The sequence below is a fragment of the Procambarus clarkii genome, chromosome 45, assembly GCF_040958095.1.
Source record: "Procambarus clarkii isolate CNS0578487 chromosome 45, FALCON_Pclarkii_2.0, whole genome shotgun sequence".
NCBI classification, from domain to species: Eukaryota; Metazoa; Arthropoda; class Malacostraca; order Decapoda; family Cambaridae; genus Procambarus; species Procambarus clarkii.
Genome location: NC_091194.1, coordinates 19,335,788 through 19,361,286, shown reverse-complemented (window position 1 = coordinate 19,361,286; position 25,499 = coordinate 19,335,788). Strand labels below are relative to the sequence as shown.

Below are 25,499 nucleotides of genomic sequence, written 5' to 3'. Positions count from 1 at the left end.
GAGTAGTCCTCTTGACCCCCTGGTGGCCGGCCCAGCCGTGGCTTCAGGCGCTGCTTGCTCAGTGTCTGAACCCAGTGGTTTTCCCACGGCTCAGCCTCTTCCAGCAGATCGGACCAGTGCATCATTTGGCTAGTTCGATCTTCTCCTCGAGTCTTCGCATATGGTATTTTTGACTCAAGTTTATCATCGTCTCTATGGTGCTCAGGTGGGTTCCTTGTTAGTTTCCCACCGGCTTCGTCTCGGCAGCAGTATGAAGTTTCCTGGTCGTTCTTCCGGTTCTTTTTGACTCTTCGTCGTTGTGCTTCGCTTTCGGTTCGGGTGGTGTTGCCCTTCCTCTCTTGGTTGTTCCAGGACCGTCATTTTATGCCGAATACTGTCGCCTCATATCGTGCGGGGCTGGCGGAGCTGGCAGAGCCGCTTCAGCTTGCGTTCGGTATTGATGTTACTTCTGCGCCGTTTCGCAAGCTGTCTCCTGTGTTGTTTCACCTCTGGCCCGCTCATGCACAGCCTGAGCTGCCCTGGTCGTTGGACAGAGTGCTCTCTTTTCTCTCTTCTCCTTGGCTTGTTGTGTTCATGATTGTTTCTTGAAGGCTCTTTTTTTTTCCTGTTGGCATTGGCATCTTGGGTTGGGGAGCTTCATGCTCTCCTCCAGAGCAGAGGTTTCTGCTCTTTTGGTCGTGGTGATTGGTTTGTTTGTCTGCAGCCGTCTCCTTCTTTTTTGGCAAAGAATGAGACGGCTTCTTTCCAGAGGGGTCCTTGGGTTGTTGATGCTAGTTCAGGCTGGGGGTGCATCAGACTTTGTGTCCGGTTGCGGCCCTCCGCCGTTATTTGCGCGCCACAGCTTCTGTGTCCAGGGACTCGCTTTGAGTTGATCCCATTTCCCTCCTTCCCTGTTCGCGGGTGTGGGTCTCCCAGGTCGTCCGCAAGGTTATTAAGGCTAGCAGCCTGCTGTCTATTCCCGTGCCTATGACGTTCATAAGTTCGCTGCTCTTGCTGCCGTCTTTGGCAATGTGTCCTGGCCTGACATTTGGGCACGGTGATTTTGGCGGTCGAACAGGGTCTTGGCTGTGCTTTACCTCGTGAACGTTTCTGGGCCTAGTCGGGCCTGTGTCCTTTTGGGTCGGCAGCTGCAGTCAGTTTTCTTGACTTTGGGTTTAGGAGTGAGCAGCGACTGCCTCCTGGGTAAGTCCCTCTAATCTTCCTCTGTGGGTAGTTAGCTCCAGGGAGCCAAAGGGGTTCCCCCCAGAAAACCAGCTTTGAATGTAATGAACCAGCATTTTCTGGGTGAGACCTGGAGGCTCCCCAGCATCCCTCCCTCCCCCCCACCCCAGTCGGTGTTTTTTCGCGTGTTTTGATGTCCAGCCTCAGAACTGAAGGGTGGATGGACAATGCATTGATCTTTGGCTCCCCCTTCCCCCTCCCAGGGGGGGGGGAGCTACGCAGACAGCAGCACGGTGACGTGTGACATCATGCTTGTTTGCTCGTTTCTTTTTGGGGAGTTCTATCCACTTGTTCGGCTTTTTGTAGCAATTTTTACCAGAATAGGGGTTTTGTTTTGGGACGCTTACCTCTCTGGGTGCCTGACCCAGTCAATGGCAGACATAGAATGCTTCCAACCACATGGGGGTTTCTATAGGCCATTGCTCCCCCATGCCTCTCTAAGGGGGCCAGATTTTGGCTTGTGGTTCCTGGTAGGCCCCACAGAACTCCAAACACATGATTGATGCCAAAGTCTGACATTAGCATATCAGCCTGGATAGCGCAGGGGAGTTTCCGGATCTCGCCCAGAAAATGGCATTTTATTTCATTCAACACTGTTTTTTTTGCGTTTCAGCTCGCGTGTCTGCAGGCGATGCTCGCTTCTTCCTTGGAATCTGCTTGGGCCTCTGGCTCTTAGATTGTCTTCACCCTTTTGTCCATTGCTGTTTGCAGAGTCTGCGGTGATGCAGTATCTGCAGGCGGCTTCGCCTAGTTGCCGTCCTATGTCAGAATTGTTGGTTCTCCGGGGAAGGGGGGCAGAGGGGGCTCTAGAAGGCTGTCCCAGCGGGGTTGTGCCAGGGCTCGGGGTTCCTCTCGTGGTAGGCCAGTGGTGTCATGTTCGGCACCGGCACAGCCTTTGGTGTCGTCTGCTTCTATTCGGCGTGGGTGATCGCTCTTTTCACTGTTCAGGTGCTCGTAATGTGTGTCGGACCTTTTGCAGTTCGTCTCATTGATGAACCATTGGGGGATGGGGAAGCTCACTCTGTTTGCTCGTGCCTGGTCCTGCAATTCGTGGGCCTTTTGGGTCATTTCGTGCAGCCTGTGGTGGCGTTGAGTGGCTCCTCCTCCTTCAAGGAGTTTGGGGCTGGCAGGGTAGGCCTCTTCTCCTGTGCTCTGTCAAGTCGCCTCGGAGTGGGTTTGCTTGGGCATGGTAAAAAACGTCCTTGTCCCTCAGGTGGTTCTCTTGTCAGTTTCTGGTCCCGAAACGGGACTGAGCTGACCTCCGGTTCATTCTGGACTTGTCTCGTCTGAACCCGTGGGTTTATTGCCCCTCCTTTCAGATGACTGCTCTGTCCTAGGTCTGTCTTCTGTTGGAGCCGGGCGCTTGGATGGTGTCCCTGTACCTCCAAGATGCATATTGGCTCGTCCTGATTCATCTGCAGTTTAGGGACTGGCTCGGTTCTGTGGTGGGACCTTAAGGTTACAGCTTTCGTTGCCTTCGTGTCTGCTTCGTGTCGTGTCTGCTCGCCAGGGATTTTCACAGCTCGCCGGGTTTGGGTTACTGGTGAACTGGAGGAAGTCCCACTTGGTTCCCTCTTAGGTTTGGACTTGGCTGGGTCTTGTGTAGGACAGTGGCGTGGTGACTGTGGTGACGTCATGCTTGTTTTTTATTGGGGAGTTCTGCTTGCTAATTCGGCTATCGGTTTGCAATTTTAACCAGCAGTAGTTTGTATTGGAATTCCTACCTTTCTGGGTGTCTGACCTGGTAGGTGGCAGACAGACTGCTTCCAATTACACGGGGGTGTCTTTAGGCCATTGCTCCTTGTGCCCCTCTCTGAAGGGGGCCAGGTTCCACCGCTGGTCCCCAGTAGGCCTAGAACTCCATCGATTAACTGTTGCTGTGGTCTAATATATTCACATCAGATTGGTATAGCTCTGAGGAGCCTCCGGGTCTCGGCCAGAAAATGGCGTTTCATTACATTCAATGCTTTTTTTTTTTTTTAAGACTTTCATTTTTGTTCCAGCAATATTTCTTTATCTTATTGAGAGGATTCCAAGGAACTGTGGACCACCGAGTTTTATATAAAAAGAAATGCATCATGTAGGGGTGTAGCATTTACAATGTTGGTAAATTTGTAGCATTACTTTATGTAAAGGTAGCTTGTGGTTAGAATCTTTAGGAAGATTAAAATGTATCCACCACTGATGTTTGAGAACAGCATATCATAAGGTTTATAGGTATTCATTATATTACATAAGATTATACTTCCCGTCTCCTTGTTGAAGTAAATTGACACTGCTCATTTCGTTATATTTATGATTAGTTAATATTTACATTGTGCCATAATTGTTATATACAAATTAGAGCTCCATAGTAACTGGAAATCACATGAATATTTTTCCTCAGTCAGGTGAGGGACGGAGATTGCGTGGTACTGCTCAAAGTGATCCAGCGGATAGACCAGAGATAAAGTTTTACTTGGGGGGCTGCGACCAGTCGAGTGATGCATTGGAGAAACAAGAAGTCACAGTCAGGGCTGTGTGTGCTGCAACAAAACTTCTTGGTATGTAGACTATTGCATTTCCTCCATATTGTTTCCAATGCTTGTAGTTTGTCTATGTTTTTTAAATGGTTTTGTATTATTTTATGCTCTTGATGTCAATTTCTGTAAACAAATTATACTTTATGAAGCTTCATGTGCTTTAAAAATTATTGTTAGCCTTTCAATTTAAATAAGTATAAGTTATTTATATACACTGTTTGACATGTCAGTGATGCCTCCCCTATCCCCTAGAGCCTCATCTCCAAGGAAGAGGCCTACAGTAAAAAAATATCAAGGCAGCTATGTATTTTTTTCTTTATACCATTATAGTCCCTTTTTAGGAGGGCTCCAAGGTGGCTCCCTGTTGCTAGCTGCTCTTGATTGCTCCACACATACTAAATTGTGAGAGGCCCTTGCAAGTTTTTAATTGCGTACCACAGACCAGAAGCCAAGACCTGGTCCCACTCAGAGGCACAGAGAGCAGAGCATACTGCATCAATAACTGAAGATGTAGCCACCAGGAAAGTAGCACAAGACAAAAGACAACAGCAGGGCAAAAGAAAATAAACAAAATATGATAATGTATTAAGTCATTAGGTCAGGTCACTGCTGGTTTCATATGGGTTTGGTTTATATGCTGATGGTCAGATATCCATCTTTTCCTTCCAGTAGATAAACGACATGTGAGAACGACATAAAATGATATAAAGACATAAAAACAAGCAGTGTATTGTGAAGACTAATAATAACAAACAGCAGCTTTCCCATGACTGTAATATCTCCATTGCTCAAAGAATTATGTATTAGTAATAGGTTTTATCATTAATGTATAATGATTCACTGTAAATATATAGCTCTTAAAATAGAGCATTCTCTGTAACTAGCTGACATTGTAATTATAAGTTGTGAAGGATAGATGAAATTGTTAATATAATAATCTCCGTTGAGGTCTAATAATGACATTTTGTGCTTTCTCTAATCCTTTTTGCGCTACTGCTCACAGGATGAGTATGGGGTGCACAATAAACTAGCCACATTCGGCGGCATCAATCAAAAATTTGTACTGCGTCCACCTTGTCACTTGTTAGGTGGGTGATACTTTTCTCCCCGAGGCCTGTGATGTGTTGTCTTTGGGTCTTTGTCTTAGCTAGTTTCTGTTTTTGGATGAGACTTAATGGGCAGCTGCCACATTGAGGGAACAATTTTTTTTTGTGTGTATGATGTTTGCAGCCTGGCGTCGATGTGAATGCCTTGGATTCAGCTCTATTGTGTGTCTTTGATTCAGAGTGAAAGCTGTTGGGGCTTTCAACTTGTTCCGAGTTTGTCGAATTTTCAACTCCATCTGTTCCTCCTTGCCTGTCTGGTTTTGTTCACCAGGCCTCTTGAAGTCCTTCCTTGTTCTCAACTTCTGTGGCTGAGGGTTCAAAGGTCTGGGCTGGTTGGTTCTTCCTTAGGGGCCAACCCTCTGAGGAATGCTTCTGAGATTATCCTTTTTTAGAGGTGAATAGGTTATAAGAAACCTCAGTCAGGAAAGGACTGAACTAGCATCAAACCAATGCTGAGTGCAGATTATACTTTAATGACTGACCAGGGATGCATAGAGCAGCTGCAGGAGTCCAAATCCTTGGCACTCCTTATCCACTGGGTCGTGGAGCTTCTGGGACCTCAGAGGGAGGTCATCAGAGTAGCTCATGAGATCCTCACATCAAATAGAATTTATTTGATGTGTGCAGCCATAAACGCAGTTCAAGTCCAAGTAATCCAGGCAACGTAAAAGGGATCACGTTTATAACGGAAATAATGGTGTGATAGTGATTCTCAATAAATAGTTTTCTTTTTTAAATTCATCAGCAAAAGATTAACTTGTTATTATGTTCATTTCCTAACTTGCAGGTTGTCTTTCCCAGTATGTGATTAAGCCCATGCCTGGTGTTGAGTATCCACCCGAGGAAACGCCAGATCTGTGCTACGTTCGCCTTCTTATTGCCCATCTCAGTTCGCGATCGGCTGTACAACGTCTTGGGGCTGGGGCAGTAGTCCGAGAATGGGCATCAATATGTCCCGAGCAAGAATGTCATCCCCAGCTGCAAAGTGTGCTGCATACTTGCCTTACGGAAGTGGTGTACTATGATGAAATTGCTTTGTCATTTACAAGGTAAGCAGGCCGGAACTCAGTTTCTCAAACTTGCTCAAATGCTTTCAAATTTTCTGTGCATAATCTACTAGGCAAATGCTCCAACATTATCTAAATGATCACCAAAGTACTGTACTTGAAAAACAAGAAAATCAAACATAATTATAAAATTAAATATTGAAAACTTCAGATTTTCAAACTGGCTTCAAAAATATAAAATATCACCAATTGCTCATTTGGTGTTATTATGCTCTCAGAATAGCATATGATCTTCATTTTCATAGATGTCAAATATAGGTTTTATGTAGATTAGTTTACTGTAAAAAAAAAGCATCAATATGGCATTTGAAATATGCGCCAAATATGCAAAATTTGTGCCAAAAAATTTCATGATTCCAAATGTTTAGGGTTTATGAAAGATCCATTTATGGGATTGTAGAATAGACAGCTGTACTTACTGTATGGGAAAATGGTGAGAATCGATCAGAAACTGGATTTTTGAAGCTGACTCAAAGTTGAAATTCTAGTTTTAGAGATAACTGAAGTTGATATTATCGACAATGAATAAAGTACTGTACTGTAGTTCTAATTTATTAATTTACTTGTATGTTTTAATAAACATTGTTTGGTATTTGTACTCGAATATGTGAAAGTTGTAGGTCAATGTGTTGAAATGAAGTCGAGAAAAAATAACCCCCATACACAAAATATAGGATTAATTATAATGATTTAGGGAATATATATGTAGGCTTTATGTAAGTGTTAAAGCCCTAATCTGGTCCCGAATTATCTAAACAACCTAAAGAGACAAAGAAACTAGAGTTTGAAATCTGTTAAAAAATCAGCCAAAACATATTCAAAGTCCTATGTTCTACCAGTTGTAATTGATTGATTTGTTAAAAATTTTCACTCTATCTTCACATAATTAGGGACAGGTATGCACTCTCCAGGATGTGGTGGTTACAACAAAATCATATAATAAGCAAAGGAGATTTTTTTTTGTTTTTTTTACACATTGGTGACGGTAACAGATATTTAACACTGGATAACAGATATCTGGACCTAAAAAAATTAACACTGGATAACAGATATCTGGACTGGATAACAGATATCTGGACCTAAAAATGGCTTTCGAGAGATGTTTCACGTAAGAGGTTGTTCTGGAAACTGGAAAATATTGGAGGGGTGACAGGTAAGCTTCTAACATGAATGAAAAATTTTCTGACTGATAGAAAAATGAGGGCAGTAATCAGAGGCAATGTATCGGACTAGAGAAATGTCACAAGTGGAGTACCACAGGGTTCAGTTCTTGCACCAGTGATGTTTATTGTCTACATAAATGATCTACCAGTTGGTATACAGAATTATATGAACATGTTTGCTGATGATGCCAAGATAATAGGAAGGATAAGAAACTTAGATGATTGTCATGCCCTTCAAGATGACCTGGACAAAATAAGTATATGGAGCACCACTTGGCAAATGGAATTTAATGTTAATAAATGCCATGTTATGGAATGTGGAATAGGAGAACATAGACCCCACACAACCTATATATTATGTGAGAAATCTTTAAAGAATTCTGATAAAGAAGGAGATCTAGGGGTGGTTCTAGATAGAAAACTATCACCCGAGGACCACATAAAGAACGTTGCGTGAGGAGCCTATGCCACGCTTTCTAACTTCAGAATTGCTTTTAAATACATGGATGGCGATATACTAAAGAAATTGTTCACAACTTTTGTTAGGTCAAAGCTAGAATGTGCAGCGGTTGTGTGGTGCCCATATCATGAAAAGCACATCAACAAATTGGAAAAGGTGCAATGACATGCTACTAAGTGGCTCCCAGAACTGAAGGGCAAGAGCTACGAGAAGAGGTTAGAGGCATTAAATATGCCAAAACTAGAAGATAGAAGAAAAAGAGGCGATATGATCACTACGTTCAAAATAGTAACAGGAATTGATAAAATTGATAGGGAAGAATTCCTGAGACCCGGAACTTCAAGAACAAGAGGTCATAGATTTAAACTAGCGAAACAAAGCTGCCGGAGAAATATACGAAAATTCACTTTTGTAAATAGAGTGGTAGACGGTTGTAACAAGTTAAGTGAGAAGGTGGTGGAGCCAAAACCCTCAGTAATTTCAAAGCATTGTATGACAAAGAGTGCTAGGAAGACGGGACACCACGAGCGTAGCTCTCATCCTGTAACTACACTTAGGTAATTACACTTGGGTAATTACAGGGAATAGCTCAACTGACAGCTGAAGTTTACAACGTTTGTTTGAAGCATGTACCTGTGAGGAGGGTCAGAAAGAGGACCACTCTAGAAAGAGAACGCAGACGACTGTACAGGAGAAGGAAAAAAATAACGGAAATGCTTCGGCAGGCACAACTATCACTGGTATCCCCAGGGAGCCGGTCGGCCGAGCAGACAGCACGCTGGACATGTGATCCTGTGGTCCCGGGTTTGATCCCGGGTGCAGGTGAGAAACAATGGACAAAGTTTCTTGCACCCTATGCCCCTGTTACCTAGCAGTAAAATTGGTACCTGGGAGTTAGTCAGCTGTCACGGGCTGCTTCCTGGGGATGGAGGCCTGGTCAAGGACTGGGCCACGGGGACACTAAAGCCCCGAAATCAACTCAAGATAACCTCAAGATAACCATCACAAGAAAGAAAAATAAACCTAAGAAGGGAGATCGAAGAAATAGAACAAACATTGAAGCGATCATACGAGTCTGAGGAAATGGAATTGGAACAGAAAGCTATACAAGAAATAAAGAAAAATCCAAAATATTTTTTCACATATTCAAAATCAAAAACCTCGACCAGTATTGGACCGTTAATTACAAATGAAGGTACGTACACAGAGGACAACAAAGAGATTAGTGAAATTCTAAGAAGCCAGTATGAGGCTATGTTTAGCACACCAATAAACAACATGAATGTTGATGACCCAGACAGCTTCTTTATGAATGACATTCAAGCTGCAGATAATATAACGGATATTAACACGAACTCGGAAGACTTTGAAAGAGAAATTGACATTATGCCCATGCACTCAGCTTCTGGGCTTGACTCATGGAATTCAATATTCAAAAAGAAATGTAAAGTACCAATATCGTGAGCACTCAGCGTAATATGGAGAAAGAGCCTGGATACAAGGGAGATACGAGTAGCACTTAAATCTGCAGATATAGCTCCTCTGCACAAGGGGGGTAGTAAAGCCTTGGCAAAAAATTATAGACCAGTTGCACTAACATCACACATAATAAAAGTGTTTGAAAGAGTGATTAAGAATCAAATTTCTAGTTTTATGGAAAATAATGAGCTACACAATCCAGGACAACATGGATTTAGAGTGGGAACATCCTGTCTATCACAGTTACTCAACCACTATGACAAAATCACAGAAGCTCTAGAAAAAAAGCAAAATGCAGATGTTGTATACACAGACTTTGCAAAGGCGTTCGACAAATGTGACCATGGGGTGATAGCACACAAAATGAGGTCAATGGGAATAACTGGTAAAGTAGGACGCTGGATACTCAATTTCCCGTCGAACAAAACACAAAGAGTAACAGTCAATCAAATAAAATAGTCCAAGCATAGTTAAAAGCTCTGTACCTCAAGGTACAGTCCTTGCACCGCTACTGTTCCTTATTCTCATATCAGATATAGACAAAAATACACGTCACAGCTTCGTGTCATCCTTTGCAGAAGACACACAAATCAGCATGAAAATTACCTCTGCTGAAGACATTGAAAAATTACAAGCAGATATCAACAAAGTTTTCGATTAGGCAGCAGAAAATAACATGATGTTTAACAGTGATAAATTTTAGGTACTCAGGTACGGCAAAAATGAGGATGTGAAACATAATACAGGGTACAAAACACAATCGAATCTGCCCATAGTAGGAAATGTAAAGGATTTGGGAAAAATGATGCCCGACGATCTAACGATTAGGGAGCATAACCAGGCAAATATTGCGTCAGCCAGAAAAATGATAGGATGGATTACAAGAACTTTCAGATCCAGGGATACCATTACAGTGGTTGTACTCTTCAAGTCACTTGTGCTGTCCCGTCTTGAGTACAGCTCAGTACTTACTTCCCCCTTCAGAGCAGGAGAGATTGCTGAAATAGAGGGAATACAGAGAACATATACGGCACGCATAGACGAGATAAAACACCTAAATTATTGGGATCGTCTCAAAGCTCTCCAAATGTACTCTCTAGAAAGGAGATGAGAGAGATACCAAATAATATACACTTGGAAAATACTGGAGGGCCAGGTCCCAAATCTACACAGTAAAATAACAACGTACTGGAGTGAGCGATATGGAAGAAAATGCAGAATAGAACCAGTGAAGAGGAGAGGTGCCATGGGCACAATCAGAGAACACTGTATAAACATCAGAGGTCCGCGGCTGTTCAATGTCCTCCTAGCGACTATAAGAAATATTGCCGGAACAACCGTGGACATCTTCAAAAGAAAACTAGATAGTTTTCTAAGAGAAGTTCCGGATCAGCCGGGCTGTGGGGGGGTATATGGGACTGCAGGTCGCTCCAAAGAGCCTGGTGGACCAAACTCTCACATGTCGAGCCTGGTCTCGGGCCGGGCTTGGGGAGTAGAAGAACTCCCAGAACCCCATCAAGCAGGTATCAAGCAAACATAATTACCTTCTTAAAGTCATAAAACTTAACCTACTTATTTTCGTCTGATTAAAACACACAGGCATGAATGAATAAATACACAAATGATGGGCAACAGATAGGAACAACTGTAATACAGGAGGTAGCCTAGGCTAGGCTACCTACAGTCATGACACAACCCACTCCCTTTTTGCAAGTCTGTCCATCCATAAATTCAAACTGTGGCAGGAAAGACCAAATTATGATTTAGTGATAACTGCAGACTCCTAGTACTAATTGTCTCATTCAGATAGTAAGCAATTACCAAACTATGGCAAAATTTTTAATGGGTTGTGGTTAACTCCATTACATCCTTATACATAGATATATTGTGACGAAGTTTACATCACTGGCATATAAGTTTGGCAGTAATAAAAAAAAATGCCAAATGACATTGACCACAGTAATTCAGTGTGACAATAAAATGATGATGAATGCATTTTGGGGATTAAATTTGATTTATGTAATGGTAGTAGGCTAATATTTTTAGATGTGCACTGGTTATACAATAGTCTATTAATTTCACTGGAAATGTTTAACAGATTACAACAAGAAACGCGCGATTTCATGGCAATGCTGAGACACTACAAGTTACCCCTGGACGAGTCCTTTGCCTCGGCTCCTGTCCTTACACTGGAGCAGGTAAGATTTTGTTTTTGTAGTTTAACTGTTTATTTCAGTAGATATTCATTAAAAATATATTTATTTTAACTTTCATGGACATTGGGATAATGATATACTGTACTGTAATTACCCCCGTATTTAATTAAGTATTTACAATTAATGGTTTAGCCCTAATTTATGTTTTAATTTTGGAAAATACAGAACCTCACATCTTGTTTGCTGAGACTAACATTAAGTAGTATTTGAAATTTATTTTCATAAAATGGAAATATTTAACTTTAATGGAAAGAAAATTCATATTGCAGATTCAGAATCTGAGTGGACACGTAGCACTCACTCTGTTCTCTGGAGGCCGCCTCAGACCTAAGGTCCACAGCACGCTGGAGGAGAGACGCAAAGCCATCCAGAGCAGTGTCTCCCAAACCTCCACTGACCAAATTACTTTGGCTACGACGTGAGCACATTTCTGTTATTGCATTGATCTTGCCAGCAGTACAGTACTGCACTCAAACTATAACCAGTGTTGCCTGGCTATAAAGAGTTATGTAACTGATAATGCAGAATATGAGAGCAGCAACACGTGTTGCTTCTGGCGTACTCTGCAGGGTTTGTAGTGAAGGCTGTTTATGTTCTTTGTCACACTGAATATTAATACATAAACATTAGTTGTCAATTTTGGAAGTGCTTGAATCATGTGCATTGAAGGCTATGTAAATAATATTAATTTAAATTGTATTTCACTTATTGAAAGTAAATAGTCATTATTTCTCTACCCCAGAAATACAGTTACATTATTTATTATGGCCATGGTTGTTTTTAATTTATTCATCTACTTTCCCCTCAGTTTAAAGAATGATCAATTTTCCCCCATGCTTTGAAATTCACTGTATTTTTATATATACAATGGGGCCTCGACTTACGATGCTAATCCGTTCCCAGAGACGGATCGTAAGTCGAAATATCGTAAGTCGAAGTGATTTTTCCCATAAGAAATAAAGGGATTTGAATTAATTCCTTCCCCACCCTCCAAAATATTAACATACAAATACATTTTATACTGAATACAATGTTTTTTTCTAACTACAATACAGTAACAACGTTTCACTTACCTTTATGGAGGGCTCTTGATGGCATATGGAAGATGATGATGAGGGGGGAGGAGGAGAGTTGTTACTGTTTGGAAGGGGAGTCCCCTTCCATTATCACATCAGGCAGTGATGTTTTCTCTGGGGTACTCTCTCTCCTACGTTTTGCCTGAATACCACTAGCACCTGGTTGTGGTTCAGTGCTTGTTTGTCTCACTACAAATTTGTCAAGAGACATTTTTTTCCCTTCTTTTTAACGTTAGTCGGTAATGATGCATCACAGTGTCATTGAATAGGTTAAGGCAACGACAAACTGCAGCTTGATTTGGGTGAGTCGTTTCAGCATAGGTTTGCAATTCTTCCCATACTGCACACATTTTCTTAATTTTTGAGAAAGAAACATCCTCTACTGGCACATCCTCCCCTGAAGAAATATCCTCAGCTGCCTCTTCTTGCTGCTCCTTTTGAAGGGCTTGGAGTTCTTCGGTGGTCAGTTCTTCGTTGTGTTCTTCCACCAACTCCTCCACATCAACACCATCCAACTCCAAACCCAATTGCCGACCCAGAGAAACAATTTCCTCAACGAGAGGCACTTCAGGTTCAGGCTCAAACCCCTCAAAGTCTCGTTCTGCAACACATTCAGGCCACAGTTTTCTCCAGCCAGAGATCATGGTTCTTACAGTCACTTCTTGCCAGGCTTTGTCAACAAGTTTTAAAGCACTATAAATGTTAAAATGGTTTTTCCAGAAGTCTTTGAGGGTGAGGTTTGTGGCATCCATCACTTCGACACATCTCCGGAAAAGTGCCCTTTCATAAAGTTTCTTAAAATTGGCAATGATTTTCTGGTCCATAGGCTGAAGTAGAGTGGTGTTGGGAGGAAGGAACTTTATTGTAAGAAACTTAAATTCCTCATCCAATGAATACTCCAAGCCTGGAGGATGGGCAGGAGCATTATCGAGAAGAAGGAGGGCCTTGAGTGGCAAACTGTTCTCCTGCAAATATTTTTTGATGGCAGGGCACACCACCATATTCACCCACTCCGTAAAAATTTGCCTAGTCACCCATGCCTTAGCATTAGCCTTCCACATCACACACATTTTGTGTTTCTGCACATTATATTTTCTGGGGGGAGCCCCGTCGGCTCCCCGGAGCTTTACCGGCTGATATGCTAATGTCAGACTTTGGCATCAGTCATGTGTATGGAGTTCTAGGGCCTACCGGGGACCACAAGCCAGAACCTGGCCCCCTCAGAGAGGCAAGGGGAGCAATGGCCTATAGAAACCCCCGTGTGGTTGGAAGCATTCTATGTCTGCCATCGACCGGGTCAAGCCTCCAGAAAGGTAAGCATTCCAAAACAAACCACTATTCTGGTGAAAATTGCTACCTAAAGCCGAACTAGTGGATAGAACTCTTCAACAGAAAACAAGGAAACTAGTATGACGTCATACGTCACCGCGCCGCTGTCTGCGCAGCTCCCCCTCCCCGGGAGGGGGAAGGGGGAGCCCCAGACCTCCCACGCCGGCTATCCACCCATCAGTTCTTCGGCTGATGCTATAGGCAATGGTTATGTGCTCCGGCTCCAGTGGTTGTTTCAGCACTGTACCTAGAGTGTGGTGTCTGTTTTCTAGGTGGTGCGTGAGCTGGGAGTGATTCTTCAGTACTTGGGCTGCATGCGCCTAGGGTTCCCTTCCCTAGGTGCCCTGTAAGTACTGCCCTTGGGGCTTGGGGCCACCTTCTACAAGTTCCTTGGGTCCTGCCCCTGCTTGGCCGTTTACTGCTTGGTTTTCGGCCGCTCTTTGTGTGCTCGGGTGTTCTGTCTCCCTTGTTCGCCTTAGAGTAAGGGGCAGTTTTTGCACTGGTGGGGCGCAGGGTACTGTGCAGCTTGTCTTTACCAATCATAGCGGCCGGCTCTGTTCCGCTTGGGTACGCTGTCCTCTTGCGGGGTTTTCTTTTTCTTTTTGTTTATCTACCTGGTGGGGGGTCTGCCTTCGTTCTTGCCCCTTGTGTTCTGAGTATTTTCTGGTGGTACCCCTGCTAGGTCCCCGTGAGTGTACACGTCCCGGGGGTTCAGCTCTTAGAAAGTTGTTTGGTAGCTTTGGGTGCCGGTTAGCAGTACCCTGCCTGGGATTACCTGAGCGCGAGTCCTCTTATAGTAAACGCTCGGGACCCTGGGAAACCCCTGGGGGCACGCGGGTCCGATGGATGTGACCCCAGAGTCCCCCCCCCCTCGCTTCCAGCGAGTTTAAGGGTTGCTCTCACCCTTTGTCTCTGGGTGACTCTCTGTTTTGCCTCCGTCTGCTGCCTGTGGGGTCGGTGACACCTTCGGCCCGGAGTCCTGCGAGTTTGGTTGCTCGTTGTGGCTTGGTTACCCAGTTGTGCTAACAAAGTGGGTGCGTGCAGCAGGGGCGTTGCACTTGAGCCTTGGTGGTGGCAACGTTCTCGTGGTTTCCTCCCCGGGAGCCCCGGGGCTGCCCCGTTGTAGTTCGTTTTGGGACTTGGGGGGTGTTGGTTGCTTCGGTTCCATCCACGCCCCCTTGTCTTTTCCCTGGATCACCCTTCCTGCCTGCATCCAGTTCCTTACCGTCTGTAGGTTCGGGGCAGGGTTTTTGATGGTGTTGAGACTCGGGCAGTCTCAGGGAATTCCCCTTCCGGGGTAGTGACGGGGGCATTTGAGCCTGTTCCTCCAGCCGTGTTGTACGAGTCTGCCAGTGGGCTCCCTTCATTAGTGTTTTCACGGCTGCCCCGGCTTTCTGGTACGGCCGGGGCTTTGGGGGAACGGCTCGGCCCCGGGGCCTGTCGTGTAGGTTCCCGGGGCTGGGAAGGGGCTGACTTGGGGGGCCTTGGCCCCGTTGGACCCCGTGGGGGTTTTTATTCCCCTCTAGGCAGGGCTTGTGGTTACGCGGAGTGGGGTTTTTCCTCCCCACTCGCCGTACGTGCTGTTGGGCGTCGGCCTCTCCCCGGGCTCGGTTCCTTGGCCTTTGAGTCGGTTGGTTCCGTCCTGTGGGTGGATGTTTCCTCCCACCCCTTTTTGGGACGGTGTTTTCGTCATGTTTCCCCGTTCGATGGGGTTCTGCGTGACTTCTGATCTCGGGTGCGCCTGCGCCTTCGTGTGCCTTCGGGACTAGTGTTGGCTTCTGTGTTCTCGGGGGTACGGGAAGGTTTTTCGCTACTTCCCGCATTATTGGAACGTCTGTTGGCTCCTCGTCCTTGTCACCCTGTTGGGCTACTTGTCGCCCTGTTGAGCTACTTGTCGCCCTGTTGGGCTACTTGTCGCTCTGTTGGGCTACTTGTCGCCCTGTTGGGCTACTTGTCGCCCTGTTGGGCTGCTTGTCGCCCTGTTGGGCTGCTTGTCGCCCTGTTGGGCTGCTTGTCGCCCCTGTTGGGCTGCTTGTCGCCCCTGTTGGGCTGCTTGTCGCCCCTGTTGGGCTGCTTGTCGCCCCTGTTGGGCTGCTTGTCGCCCCTGTTGGGCTGCTTGTCGCCCCTGTTGGGCTGCTTGTCGCCCCTGTTGGGCTGCTTGTCGCCCCTGTTGGGCTGCTTGTCGCCCCTGTTGGGCTGCTTGTCGCCCCTGTTGGGCTGCTTGTCGCCCCTGTTGGGCTGCTTGTCGCCCCTGTTGGGCTGCTTGTCGTCCCTGTTGGGCTGCTTGTCGCCCCTGTTGGGCTGCTTGTCGCCCCTGTTGGGCTGCTTGTCGCCCCTGTTGGGCTGCTTGTCGCCCCTGTTGGGCTGCTTGTCGCCCCTGTTGGGCTGCTTGTCGCCCCTGTTGGGCTGCTTGTCGCCCCTGTTGGGCTGCTTGTCGCCCCTGTTGGGCTGCTTTTTGGGCTCTTTGCTTCTTTGGCCGGTTTTATTGTTCCTGCTTCCTCTTTTGACTACTTTTCTTGTGCAGTAGTCCTGGCTGGTGCCTTCCCGCAGGGAGGGTGTGCGGTTCGGCCAGCGTGTTATGCGCATGCGCCGTGGAGTTTGTTTTGGTCCGGGCGGTGTTTCAGTGCTGGTGTTTTGCACCCTTTTTGCTATAGTGCTTCGCCTCTCATTCTTCTCCCTGGCTGCGGTATGTGCCCCTTCGCGCCGGGGGTGTCCTGGTTCCCAGTTGTGGGGAGGACACTGCGGTTTTCCCTGTGTCATGGGTGTGGACCGCCTCCTTCGCCTCTCCCTGCTCTCCTGCGGGTCCGGCAGGGTCCGGCTCTGGCGTCTTCACCTGGCGGTGCTCCCAGGTTCTTCTGGGCATGGTTGAGTCGTGTCAAGTTCGTGCCACCATTCGCCAGGTGAGTTTCTGCGGTCTGGTGTCTTTTGGCCGGGCGCTGGATGCGGTGTTGTTTATATACCTGTCTTTATTTAGGTATATTTTTGTACGACTGAGACTGTTCGCACACCAGTGACTGTCCCTTTTTTCAACCCTTCCTGTTCCCCTCATGTGCATGTCCAACCCATGCTGGAGTCATTCAGGGGACCCTCCTTTTTAATGTTGTGAGGTGTGGGGGTTGCAGGGTTGGTTCTGTACTCACCTGGTAAGGCTCCTGGCTGTGCTTGCAGGTTTTGAGCTCTGGCTCTTGGGTCCTGCCTATCTGGTAGAACTTGCGGGATAGTACCAGTGAAGTGCAGTGGTGCTATTGGCACATTTGGGGAACACTGTATTACCATCAGAGGTCTGTGCTTGTTACACGACCTACTTGCGAGCATAAGCCTTCTTGCTGGTTCGTCCGTGGACTTCCAGGGCGCACTAGCCTGTTTTCGTATGGCAGTTCCGGCCCGTCCTGGTTGTGGGGGTATGTGGGCCAGTGGACTGCTCCTAGCAGCTGCCTGGTGGGCCACCCTCTGGCCGGTCTAGCCTGGCCTTGGGTCGGGCTTCAGGTGTAAAAGAGCTCCCAGTACCTCATCCAGCGGGTATCGACCGGGGTTTCTCCGCCGTCGGTCGCCTGGTGCAGGTTTCTGGGCCTGCGGGGTTTTGTCGTGTCTCCGTTGGTCCTGTCTGGGGTCTGCCTGCTCCGTTCTCTGCCTTTGCAGAAGGGAGTTGCTATTTACATGTTGCATGTTGCAGTGGTGCCTGTTGCTGCTGCTGCACGTGTGCATTGGTACCGTGTTTCACGGTGGCGTGTCCTTGTTCCTGTGTCCGGTTGTGGAGTGGCACTTTGCTGCCGTTTTGTGCCTGGGGATTGCGTGGGGGTTTTTCTGTCCCTGCCTGATTGTCCACCCCTGGTTGTTCTCCTAGGGTTTTTGTGCTTCTGCTCTTTCTTCCTGCCTCCTCTGCAGCAGGGATGTTCTGCGTGTGTTCTTAGGCGTTGGTCAGCCTGTGTCCTGTGATCCTGTGATGTGCTTCTTTGTCTCGGTCAATTGCAGTTGTTCGTACCCCTTGGTTCGGGTAATGTTCTGGCGGCGACCCTTCCACCTTCTTTGGTTTCCTAGCTTGCCCTGCCAGTTTTTTTTTTTGGGGGTCTTGCGATGTCTCGCGTCGGACCCGTCGTTTCTGAACTCCTGGCGGGCTTGCATGCTTTGGGGAGTTTTTCTTTTTGGCAGACGTTCCATCTCCTTGTGCCGCCTGGGTTTCGGTGGTCGCTCCCGAGATCTTCCCGTGGCTCCGCCTTTTTCCTGGGCTCGGAGGGGCCTTGTCGGGGCTGCTTATGTTCTGCCTCGCGGTCTCGCCTCCGGTTGGTGGTCGGGTGGCTTCGTGGTAGGGGTTCCACCTGCGTGCTTCTCTTGGCGGCAGTATGGGGTATTTTGGCGGTCCTTCCTTTTCCTGTCCCTTCTTAGGTGGTTCCTCTTGTTAGCTTGGTTTACTCTCGGCTTGGTTTTCTGGTGGGGGTTGGGGGCCGTCGTCTTGCCACATACTGTCGCCTCTTTTCGTGCGGCGCGGGCGGAGCCGCTTCAGCTTGCTTTCGGTCTTGGTGTTGCTTCTGCACCGTTAGTCAGCTGTCTTGTGCGTCGTTTCACTTCCGGCCTGTTCGTGCGCCGCTTGCACCATCCTGGTCTCTGGTCAGCGTGCTCTGTCTTCTCCTCGGTTGGTAGTGCCCCTTCGGTTCCGGTGTGTTTTTTCGTCGGCTCTTTCCTTTGGGCCTTTGCCTCTGGGGGTCAAGTCGCTGAGTTTTCTTGCTCCTTCGGTTTTAGCGTTTTGGTTGTTTGGTGGCAGCAGTCTCCATCTTTTCTGGCGCGGGGTGGGGCTGCTGCATTCTGGAGGGGTCCAGGGTTTGTTGGTGCTTCGTTGGTCGGGCCGGGGGTGTGTCGTTTGTGTTCAGGGGCGGCCCTCCGCTGTTGTTTGCGTGCCACGGTGTTTGGGTCCGGAGCGCGTTTTGCGTTGCTCCGGTTCTGTTCTTCCCAGTTCGCGGGTGATAGTGTCCCGGGTGGTCAGCCGTGTTCTTGCGGCTAAGCTGACTGTGTTCTTCCCTCATGCCTGTGGCGTTCGTGGCTTCGCTGCTCTTGCTGCCGTCTGGGCGACGTGGCCTTGCGGTCTTTCGGGCATGGATTTTTGGCGTTCGTGCAGGGGCCTTGCTGCTCGTGGTTCTCGTGTTGTTCTCGGGATTTTCGGGGCTGTGGCGCTTTGGGTTGGTGTTTGCTGCCGGTTGTCTCACCTCCTTGGGGGGTGCGTGGTGTCCGCATCCCGGTTCTGTCCCTTTGACCTTCCTCTGTGGGTAGTTAGCTCCGGGGAGCCGACGGGGCTCCCCCCAGAAAACCAGTGTTGAATGTAATGAAACGCCATTTTCTGGGTGAGACCTGGAGGCTCCCCAGCAACCCTCCCTTCCTCCTGTCAGCATTTTTCACGTGTTTTGACATCCAGCCTCAGAACTGATGGGTGGATAGCCGGCGTGGGAGGTCTGGGGCTCCCCCTTCCCCCTCCCGGGGAGGGGGGAGCTGCGCAGACAGCGGCGCGGTGACGTATGACGTCATACTAGTTTCCTTGTTTTCTGTTGAAGAGTTCTATCCACTAGTTCGGCTTTAGGTAGCAATTTTCACCAGAATAGGGGTTTGTTTTGGAATGCTTACCTTTCTGGATGCTTGACCCGGTCGATGGCAGACATAGAATGCTTCCAACCACACGGGGGTTTCTATAGGCCATTGCTCCCCTTGCCTCTCTGAGGGGGCCAGGTTCTGGCTCGTGGTCCACGGTAGGCCCTAGAACTCCATACACATGACTGATGCCAAAGTCTGACATTAGCATATCAGCCTGTAAAGCTCCGGGGAGCCTCTGGGTCTCACCCAGAAAATGGCGTTTCATTACATTCAACGCTGGTTTTTTGAAAACCCTTGGATTTTCGGAATGATACACAAGCAATGGTTTAATTTTCAAATCGCCACTTGCATTACCACACAACACAAGAGTAAACCGATCTTTCATAGGCTTGTGTCCAGGCAATGACTTCTCCTCCTTGGTAATGTATGTTTTCTTTGGCAATCTTTTCCAGAATAGCCCTGTCTCGTCACAATTAAACACTTGTTGTGGTAGGTATGCCTCACTCTGCACAAAATCTTTAAATTCGCCAATGAATCTTTCAGCCGCTGGTTTGTCTGCGCTGGCAGCCTCCCCATGCCTCACAACACTATGAATTCCTCTTTTTTCTAAATTTCTCAAACCATTCCCTGCTCGCCTTAAACTCTTTCACTTCTGCATCACTCGTTCCAGGGGTTTTCTTTAAAAGGTCTTCATGCAATTTTCTTGCCTTTTCACAAATGATGGCCTCCGAAACTCCATCACCCGCTAACTCCTTGTTGTGTATCCAAATTAATAATAACTGTTCAACATCCTCAAGTGTTTGTGTTCTATGTTTCGTGATTATTGATACGCCTTTTGCCACTTTAGCACTCATAATGTCCTTTTTCTTAGCCAGTATGGTGGATATCGTTGACTGAGATTTGTTGTACTGCCAGGCCAGTTCACCTACCCGCACACCATCTTCATATTTACGAATGATCTCTTGTTTCTGCTCTATGGTCATTCTTACATGGGATCTTACATGGGTGAGCAGTATTGGTGGCACCCACAGATGCTTGGGTGAGCAGTATTGGTGGCACCCACAGATGCTTGGGTGAGCAGTATTGGTGGCACCCACAGATGCTTGGGTGAGCAGTATTGGTGGCACCCACAGATGCTTGGGTGAGCAGTATTGGTGGCACCCACAGATGCTTGGGTGAGCAGTATTGGTGGCACCCACAGATGCTTGGGTGAGCAGTATTGGTGGCACCCACAGATGCTTGGGTGAGCAGTATTGGTGGCACCCACAGATGCTTGGGTGAGCAGTATTGGTGGCACCCACAGATGCTTGGGTGAGCGGTATTGGTGGCACCCACAGTTGCTTGGGTGAGCAGTATTGGTGGCACCCACAGATGCTTGGGTGAGCAGTATTGGTGGCACCCACAGATGCTTGGGTGAGCAGTATTGATGGCACCCACAGATGCTTGGGTGAGCAGTATTGGTGGCACCCACAGATGCTTGGGTGAGCAGTATTGGTGGCACCCACAGATGCTTGGGGGAGCAGTATTGGTGGCACCCACAGATGCTTGGGTGAGCAGTATTGATGGCACCCACAGATGCTTGGGTGAGCAGTATTGGTGGCACCCACAGATGCTTGGGGGAGCAGTATTGGTGGCACCCACAGATGCTTGGGGGAGCAGTATTGGTGGCACCCACAGATGCTTGGGTGAGCAGTATTGGTGGCACCCACAGATGCTTGGGTGAGCAGTATTGGTGGCACCCACAGATGCTTGGGTGAGCAGTATTGGTGGCACCCACAGATGGTTGGGTGAGCAGTATTGGTGGCACCCACAGATGCTTGGGTGAGCAGTATTGATGGCACCCACAGATGCTTGGGTGAGCAGTATTGGTGGCACCCACAGATGCTTGGGGGAGCAGTATTGGTGGCACCCACAGATGCTTGGGTGAGCAGTATTGGTGGCACCCACAGATGCTTGGGTGAGCAGTATTGGTGGCACTCGCAGATGCTTGGGGGAGCAGTATTGGTGGCACCCACAGATGGTTGGGTGAGCAGTATTGGTGGCACTCACAGATGCTTGGGGGAGCAGTATTGGTGGCACCCACAGATGCTTGGGGGAGCAGTATTGGTGGCACTCACAGATGCTTGGGGGAGCAGTATTGGTGGCACCCACAGATGCTTGGGGGAGCAGTATTGGTGGCACCCACAGATGCTTGGGGGAGCAGTATTGGTGGCACCCACAGATGCTTGGGGGAGCAGTATTGGTGGCACCCACAGATGCTTGGGGGAGCAGTATTGGTGGCACCCACAGATGCTTGGGGGAGCAGTATTGGTGGCACCCACAGATAATTAAATTTTGCTGAAGAATTTAGTGAGTAATTTGTGCAAAGTTTGTGTTTTGTGGTTAGTACTGGTATGTTGGAAATTAGTTTTTCCTTAATGTGTCTATGGATCAAGTGTGGATGTGAGAAGCTGCTTCAAAGAAACCAGGAGATAATATCCTATAAACCTCATAATCCCACTATTGTCAACAGGACTCAGGCAATAATCTCCGGTGCAGTTGTACGATTTAAAATTCTTCCGCCTAAGCTCAACCCTGTTATCAAGCCACTAATGGATAGTATTAAGAAAGAAAAAAATCAACAGCTACAGGCAAGTATAATTTTATTTATCTAAGTATTATATATTTACAACTGCCTGCATTGATGAGTTAGGTTAAATACTTGTAGCTTATATTCTTAAGCTTTCTTTTAACACAAGTTAAAAGTAGTAGGTACAAGTAGATGACATATAGCTCATCATTTCATTAATACTGTGTCATGTTTCACACTGTAAAGTGAAACTAATTCAATAATCCAACCGACACATGGAAAGAAAGGAAGGACGGGAGGTTACAGCATGACCTGGAAGCTCTTCTTATGTCACATGCTGGCTAATTCATCATCACTTAACTTTATTTTCATGAGTGGGTCGTGTTATTTACATTGAACTGCATTACTGTATAGTGAGCCAGTCTCTGGTTAAACTGACTGAACTTCTCCATCATACCTTCTTGTTTTCTCTTATGGTGGTTTCACTTAATACAGTATAGTTTTCACCTGTTTTCTGTAACATAGTAGACCAAGTATGCAGCTGTGTTGTTTTTCACTGTTTTTCATCATAGCTTAACCCCTTAACTGTGCCAGCCAACAAAAGTCATTCTAAGAGTTGTGCTATTTTTTTGTAATTAGGCTACTTTTAAGTTTTTTTTTTTTTAAGGTTTTCATCACCCTCTGTGTTTTGAAATGAAAATAGTTGAGTTTTGAAACATTTTGACATTAAATTTACCTGAACACATATAAAAACAACAAAAATATGTCCTTAACAATTGCACTATGGCAGTTTTGCCAAAAACAGGTGTGCAGTGCAGGGGTTAAATAATGTATATATGCTACCCAACAGACTTTGGCCGCCGAGGACCTTAGCAAGCTTTTAGAGCTGTGTGTTGATCGGTCAACAAGTCCAAATGGTAAAGTGATTAAAAATCTCGCATCTTTCCTCTGCGTCGATCAAGAGTACACTCCTAAGATCAAGCAACAGGTGTGAATTTCTTAAATTTGTTTTTTTAATTTTACTTCAAGTTTATCCTTGAACTCTCGCAAGAGAATAAAAGTATCACACAGCCAATATCATTTTACTTAGATCAATAATCTTTAAGTATTGATTAGCCTTAATAGCTTCAGCTTGTGGTCGTTAATATTTCTGTGTGCTCTGGCCAAGAGTTATTCAACTATTCTCATCTGGGCTTATTTTTGTCTTTATAAATGATATTTATCTGTTTCTGAGAACTCTAGCATTAAGATTTTGACCTCTTGCAGAATGTCCTTAAAGGCTCCAGAAATATGTCACAAGAATAAAGATAAATTTATTTATTAAAAAATCAATGCATAGAGTAATTAGAGAAGTGCAGTTGTGCCGTAAGGACAATATTATGTCATAATTCAAGTTATTTATCATGAAAGCCAATTCTTGAGTTATTACATCATGGTCAACTGGATATTTATTTTTTGAATAACCCAACAAAATATATATTTCAATGGGAAGGCAAGGAATTAAATGAAATAATGATTATGCCATGATTATGCCCGTGTGTTGTGTGTGATCAGTGTGGCTGGTGCTGTAGGGCCGACCACGCTGTCACACACCCGTGTGTTGTGTGTGAACAGTGTGGCTGGTGCTGTAGGGCTGACCACGCTGTCACACACCCGTGTGTTGTGTGTGAACAGTGTGGCTGGTGCTGTAGGGCCGACCACGCTGTCACACACCCGTGTGTTGTGTGTGAACAGTGTGGCTGGTGCTGTAGGGCCGACCACACTGTCACACACCCGTGTGTTGTGTGTGATCAGTGTGGCTGGTGCTGTAGGGCTGACCACGCTGTCACACACCCGTGTGTTGTGTGTGAACAGTGTGGCTGGTGCTGTAGGGCTGACCACGCTGTCACACACCCGTGTGTTGTGTGTGAACAGTGTGGCTGGTGCTGTAGGGCCGACCCACATCAGCTTCTTAACCCTTTGGCTTTGACACCACTTTTTCTCACCTCTTCTGACCAAGGCTCAAAATGTAACCTGAAAGTTAATTATTTAAAAATCTTGATTTATTTGAACATTTCTAGTAAGAAACAGACCTCCTTTTATAACAAAACTAGTAAAACTAGGCTGTGTGTGTGTGTTCCAATACCTATAATATAATTACTGTATAAATAAACCACTAGCCATAATACTTGTAGGAATTGTTAATTTTTAGTAGGGTTACAGGCTACCTCCAAAATCTGGATTATCCGGTGTATCGTTCCAGACCCGATCAGGATTTTTCATGAAATTTTTCCCTGTAACTGTAAGGTTTGCTTACAACATTGCATAAGGCATCATACCAACAAGTATGGTGTGATGTCTTATGCAAAGGGTTTATACCAGAAGGAGCCAATTATGGTTGCTGGAAGACAGACATTCAGGGAAAAAGGGTTTTTGTCCACCTAAAGATTTTTCTATTTTCAACTTAAGATTACCTGTCTATCAAAAAAAGCTATGTACATGTACTATAAATGCAATATATAATAAACATAGGTTTCCCTTTTATAAATTTATTTTGTGGTTGTGCAGTGTTGTTATACTTAGCAGGTAAATAGCAGCAGTCCCCGTGGTATAGTGGTAAGACACTCGCCTGGTGTTTCACGAGGGTTTGTATCCTGGCCGGGGAGGATTTACTGGGCGCCAGCTCCCAAAATAATTTGGGAGCTGGTCGGCCGAGTGGAAAGCACGCGGGACTTGTGATCGTGTGGTTCTGGGTTTGATCCCAGGTGCTGGCGAGAAACAATGGGCAGAGTTTCTTTCACCCTATGCCCCTGTTATCTAGCAGTAAAATAGGTACCTGGGTGTTAGTCAGCTGCTACGGGCGGCTTCCTGGGGGTGGAGGCATGGTCGAGGACCGGGCCGCAGGGACACTAAAAGCCCCGAAATCATCTCAAGATATACCCTCTATTTAACCTGACAGTAAAATGGGTACCTGGTTGTTAAACAATTTGGTGGGGTCGTGTTCCTGGGAACACAGGATTAACCCTTAAACAGCGCAATACATACATATATGATTTGACAAAAAATAATTCAAGATAAGTTTTTAAAACTTGCACAAACACTTTCCAATTTTTTTTTTTTTTTTGCATAATCAACTAGGCAAATGCTCCAACTTTGATCACAGCAGATTCTCGACCCTTGTGGATTTGTTCATTGTTGCATCACGCTATTGTGATTTCTGTGTGTAATGAAGTAAAGGCAAAGAGGTAAAACAGCCTATTGACATAGCTCGAGTGCATAGGGGGAGTTGTATAAAACTCTGGTTTGTGTCTCGGAGAGGCTGCAGGATCCAAGTAAGGTACAAATTCTGCTTTCAACTCTTTTGACCATGTTGTAGCTCAGTCGATTAAGGCAGCGTCTGGGACGATCTCGGACGTAGGTTCGAATCCTCGTTACGGCCCTTGTGGATTTGTTCATATATTTAAGGTATCCTTAATATAAGTGAAAAAGCCCTAACATGGTCCCTAATCATCAAAACAACCTAAAGAGACAAAGAAAATAGTTTGAAATCAGAGAAAAAAATCAGCCCCCAAAAATTAAGTCTCAAGTTTTGATAGTTGTGACTGACTTATTTGTTGACTATTTTCACATAGTTATGAAAACATATGCATTCTCCAGGATGTAAAAGTTAAAACAAAATCAGACAATAAACAAAGGAGAAAAAATAACTAAAATCTTAAAAATTCCCTAAAAAAA

The 25,499-nt window shown here is 46.2% G+C and overlaps 1 protein-coding gene across 2 annotated transcripts in view; it reads left to right on the top strand.

The window, feature by feature from the left end:
- Window positions 1–25,499, top strand: part of Hel89B (histone acetyltransferase 1) — a 282,946-nt gene that overhangs the window by 125,202 nt on the left and 132,245 nt on the right. For both annotated transcript variants that reach the window (XM_045760944.2, XM_045760943.2), the window contains 6 exons: window positions 3,608–3,764; window positions 5,637–5,898; window positions 11,117–11,216; window positions 11,504–11,652; window positions 21,729–21,846; window positions 22,636–22,773. In XM_045760944.2, coding sequence (XP_045616900.2) covers window positions 3,608–3,764; window positions 5,637–5,898; window positions 11,117–11,216; window positions 11,504–11,652; window positions 21,729–21,846; window positions 22,636–22,773 — 924 coding nt within the window. The remainder of the gene's footprint in view (window positions 1–3,607; window positions 3,765–5,636; window positions 5,899–11,116; window positions 11,217–11,503; window positions 11,653–21,728; window positions 21,847–22,635; window positions 22,774–25,499) is intronic.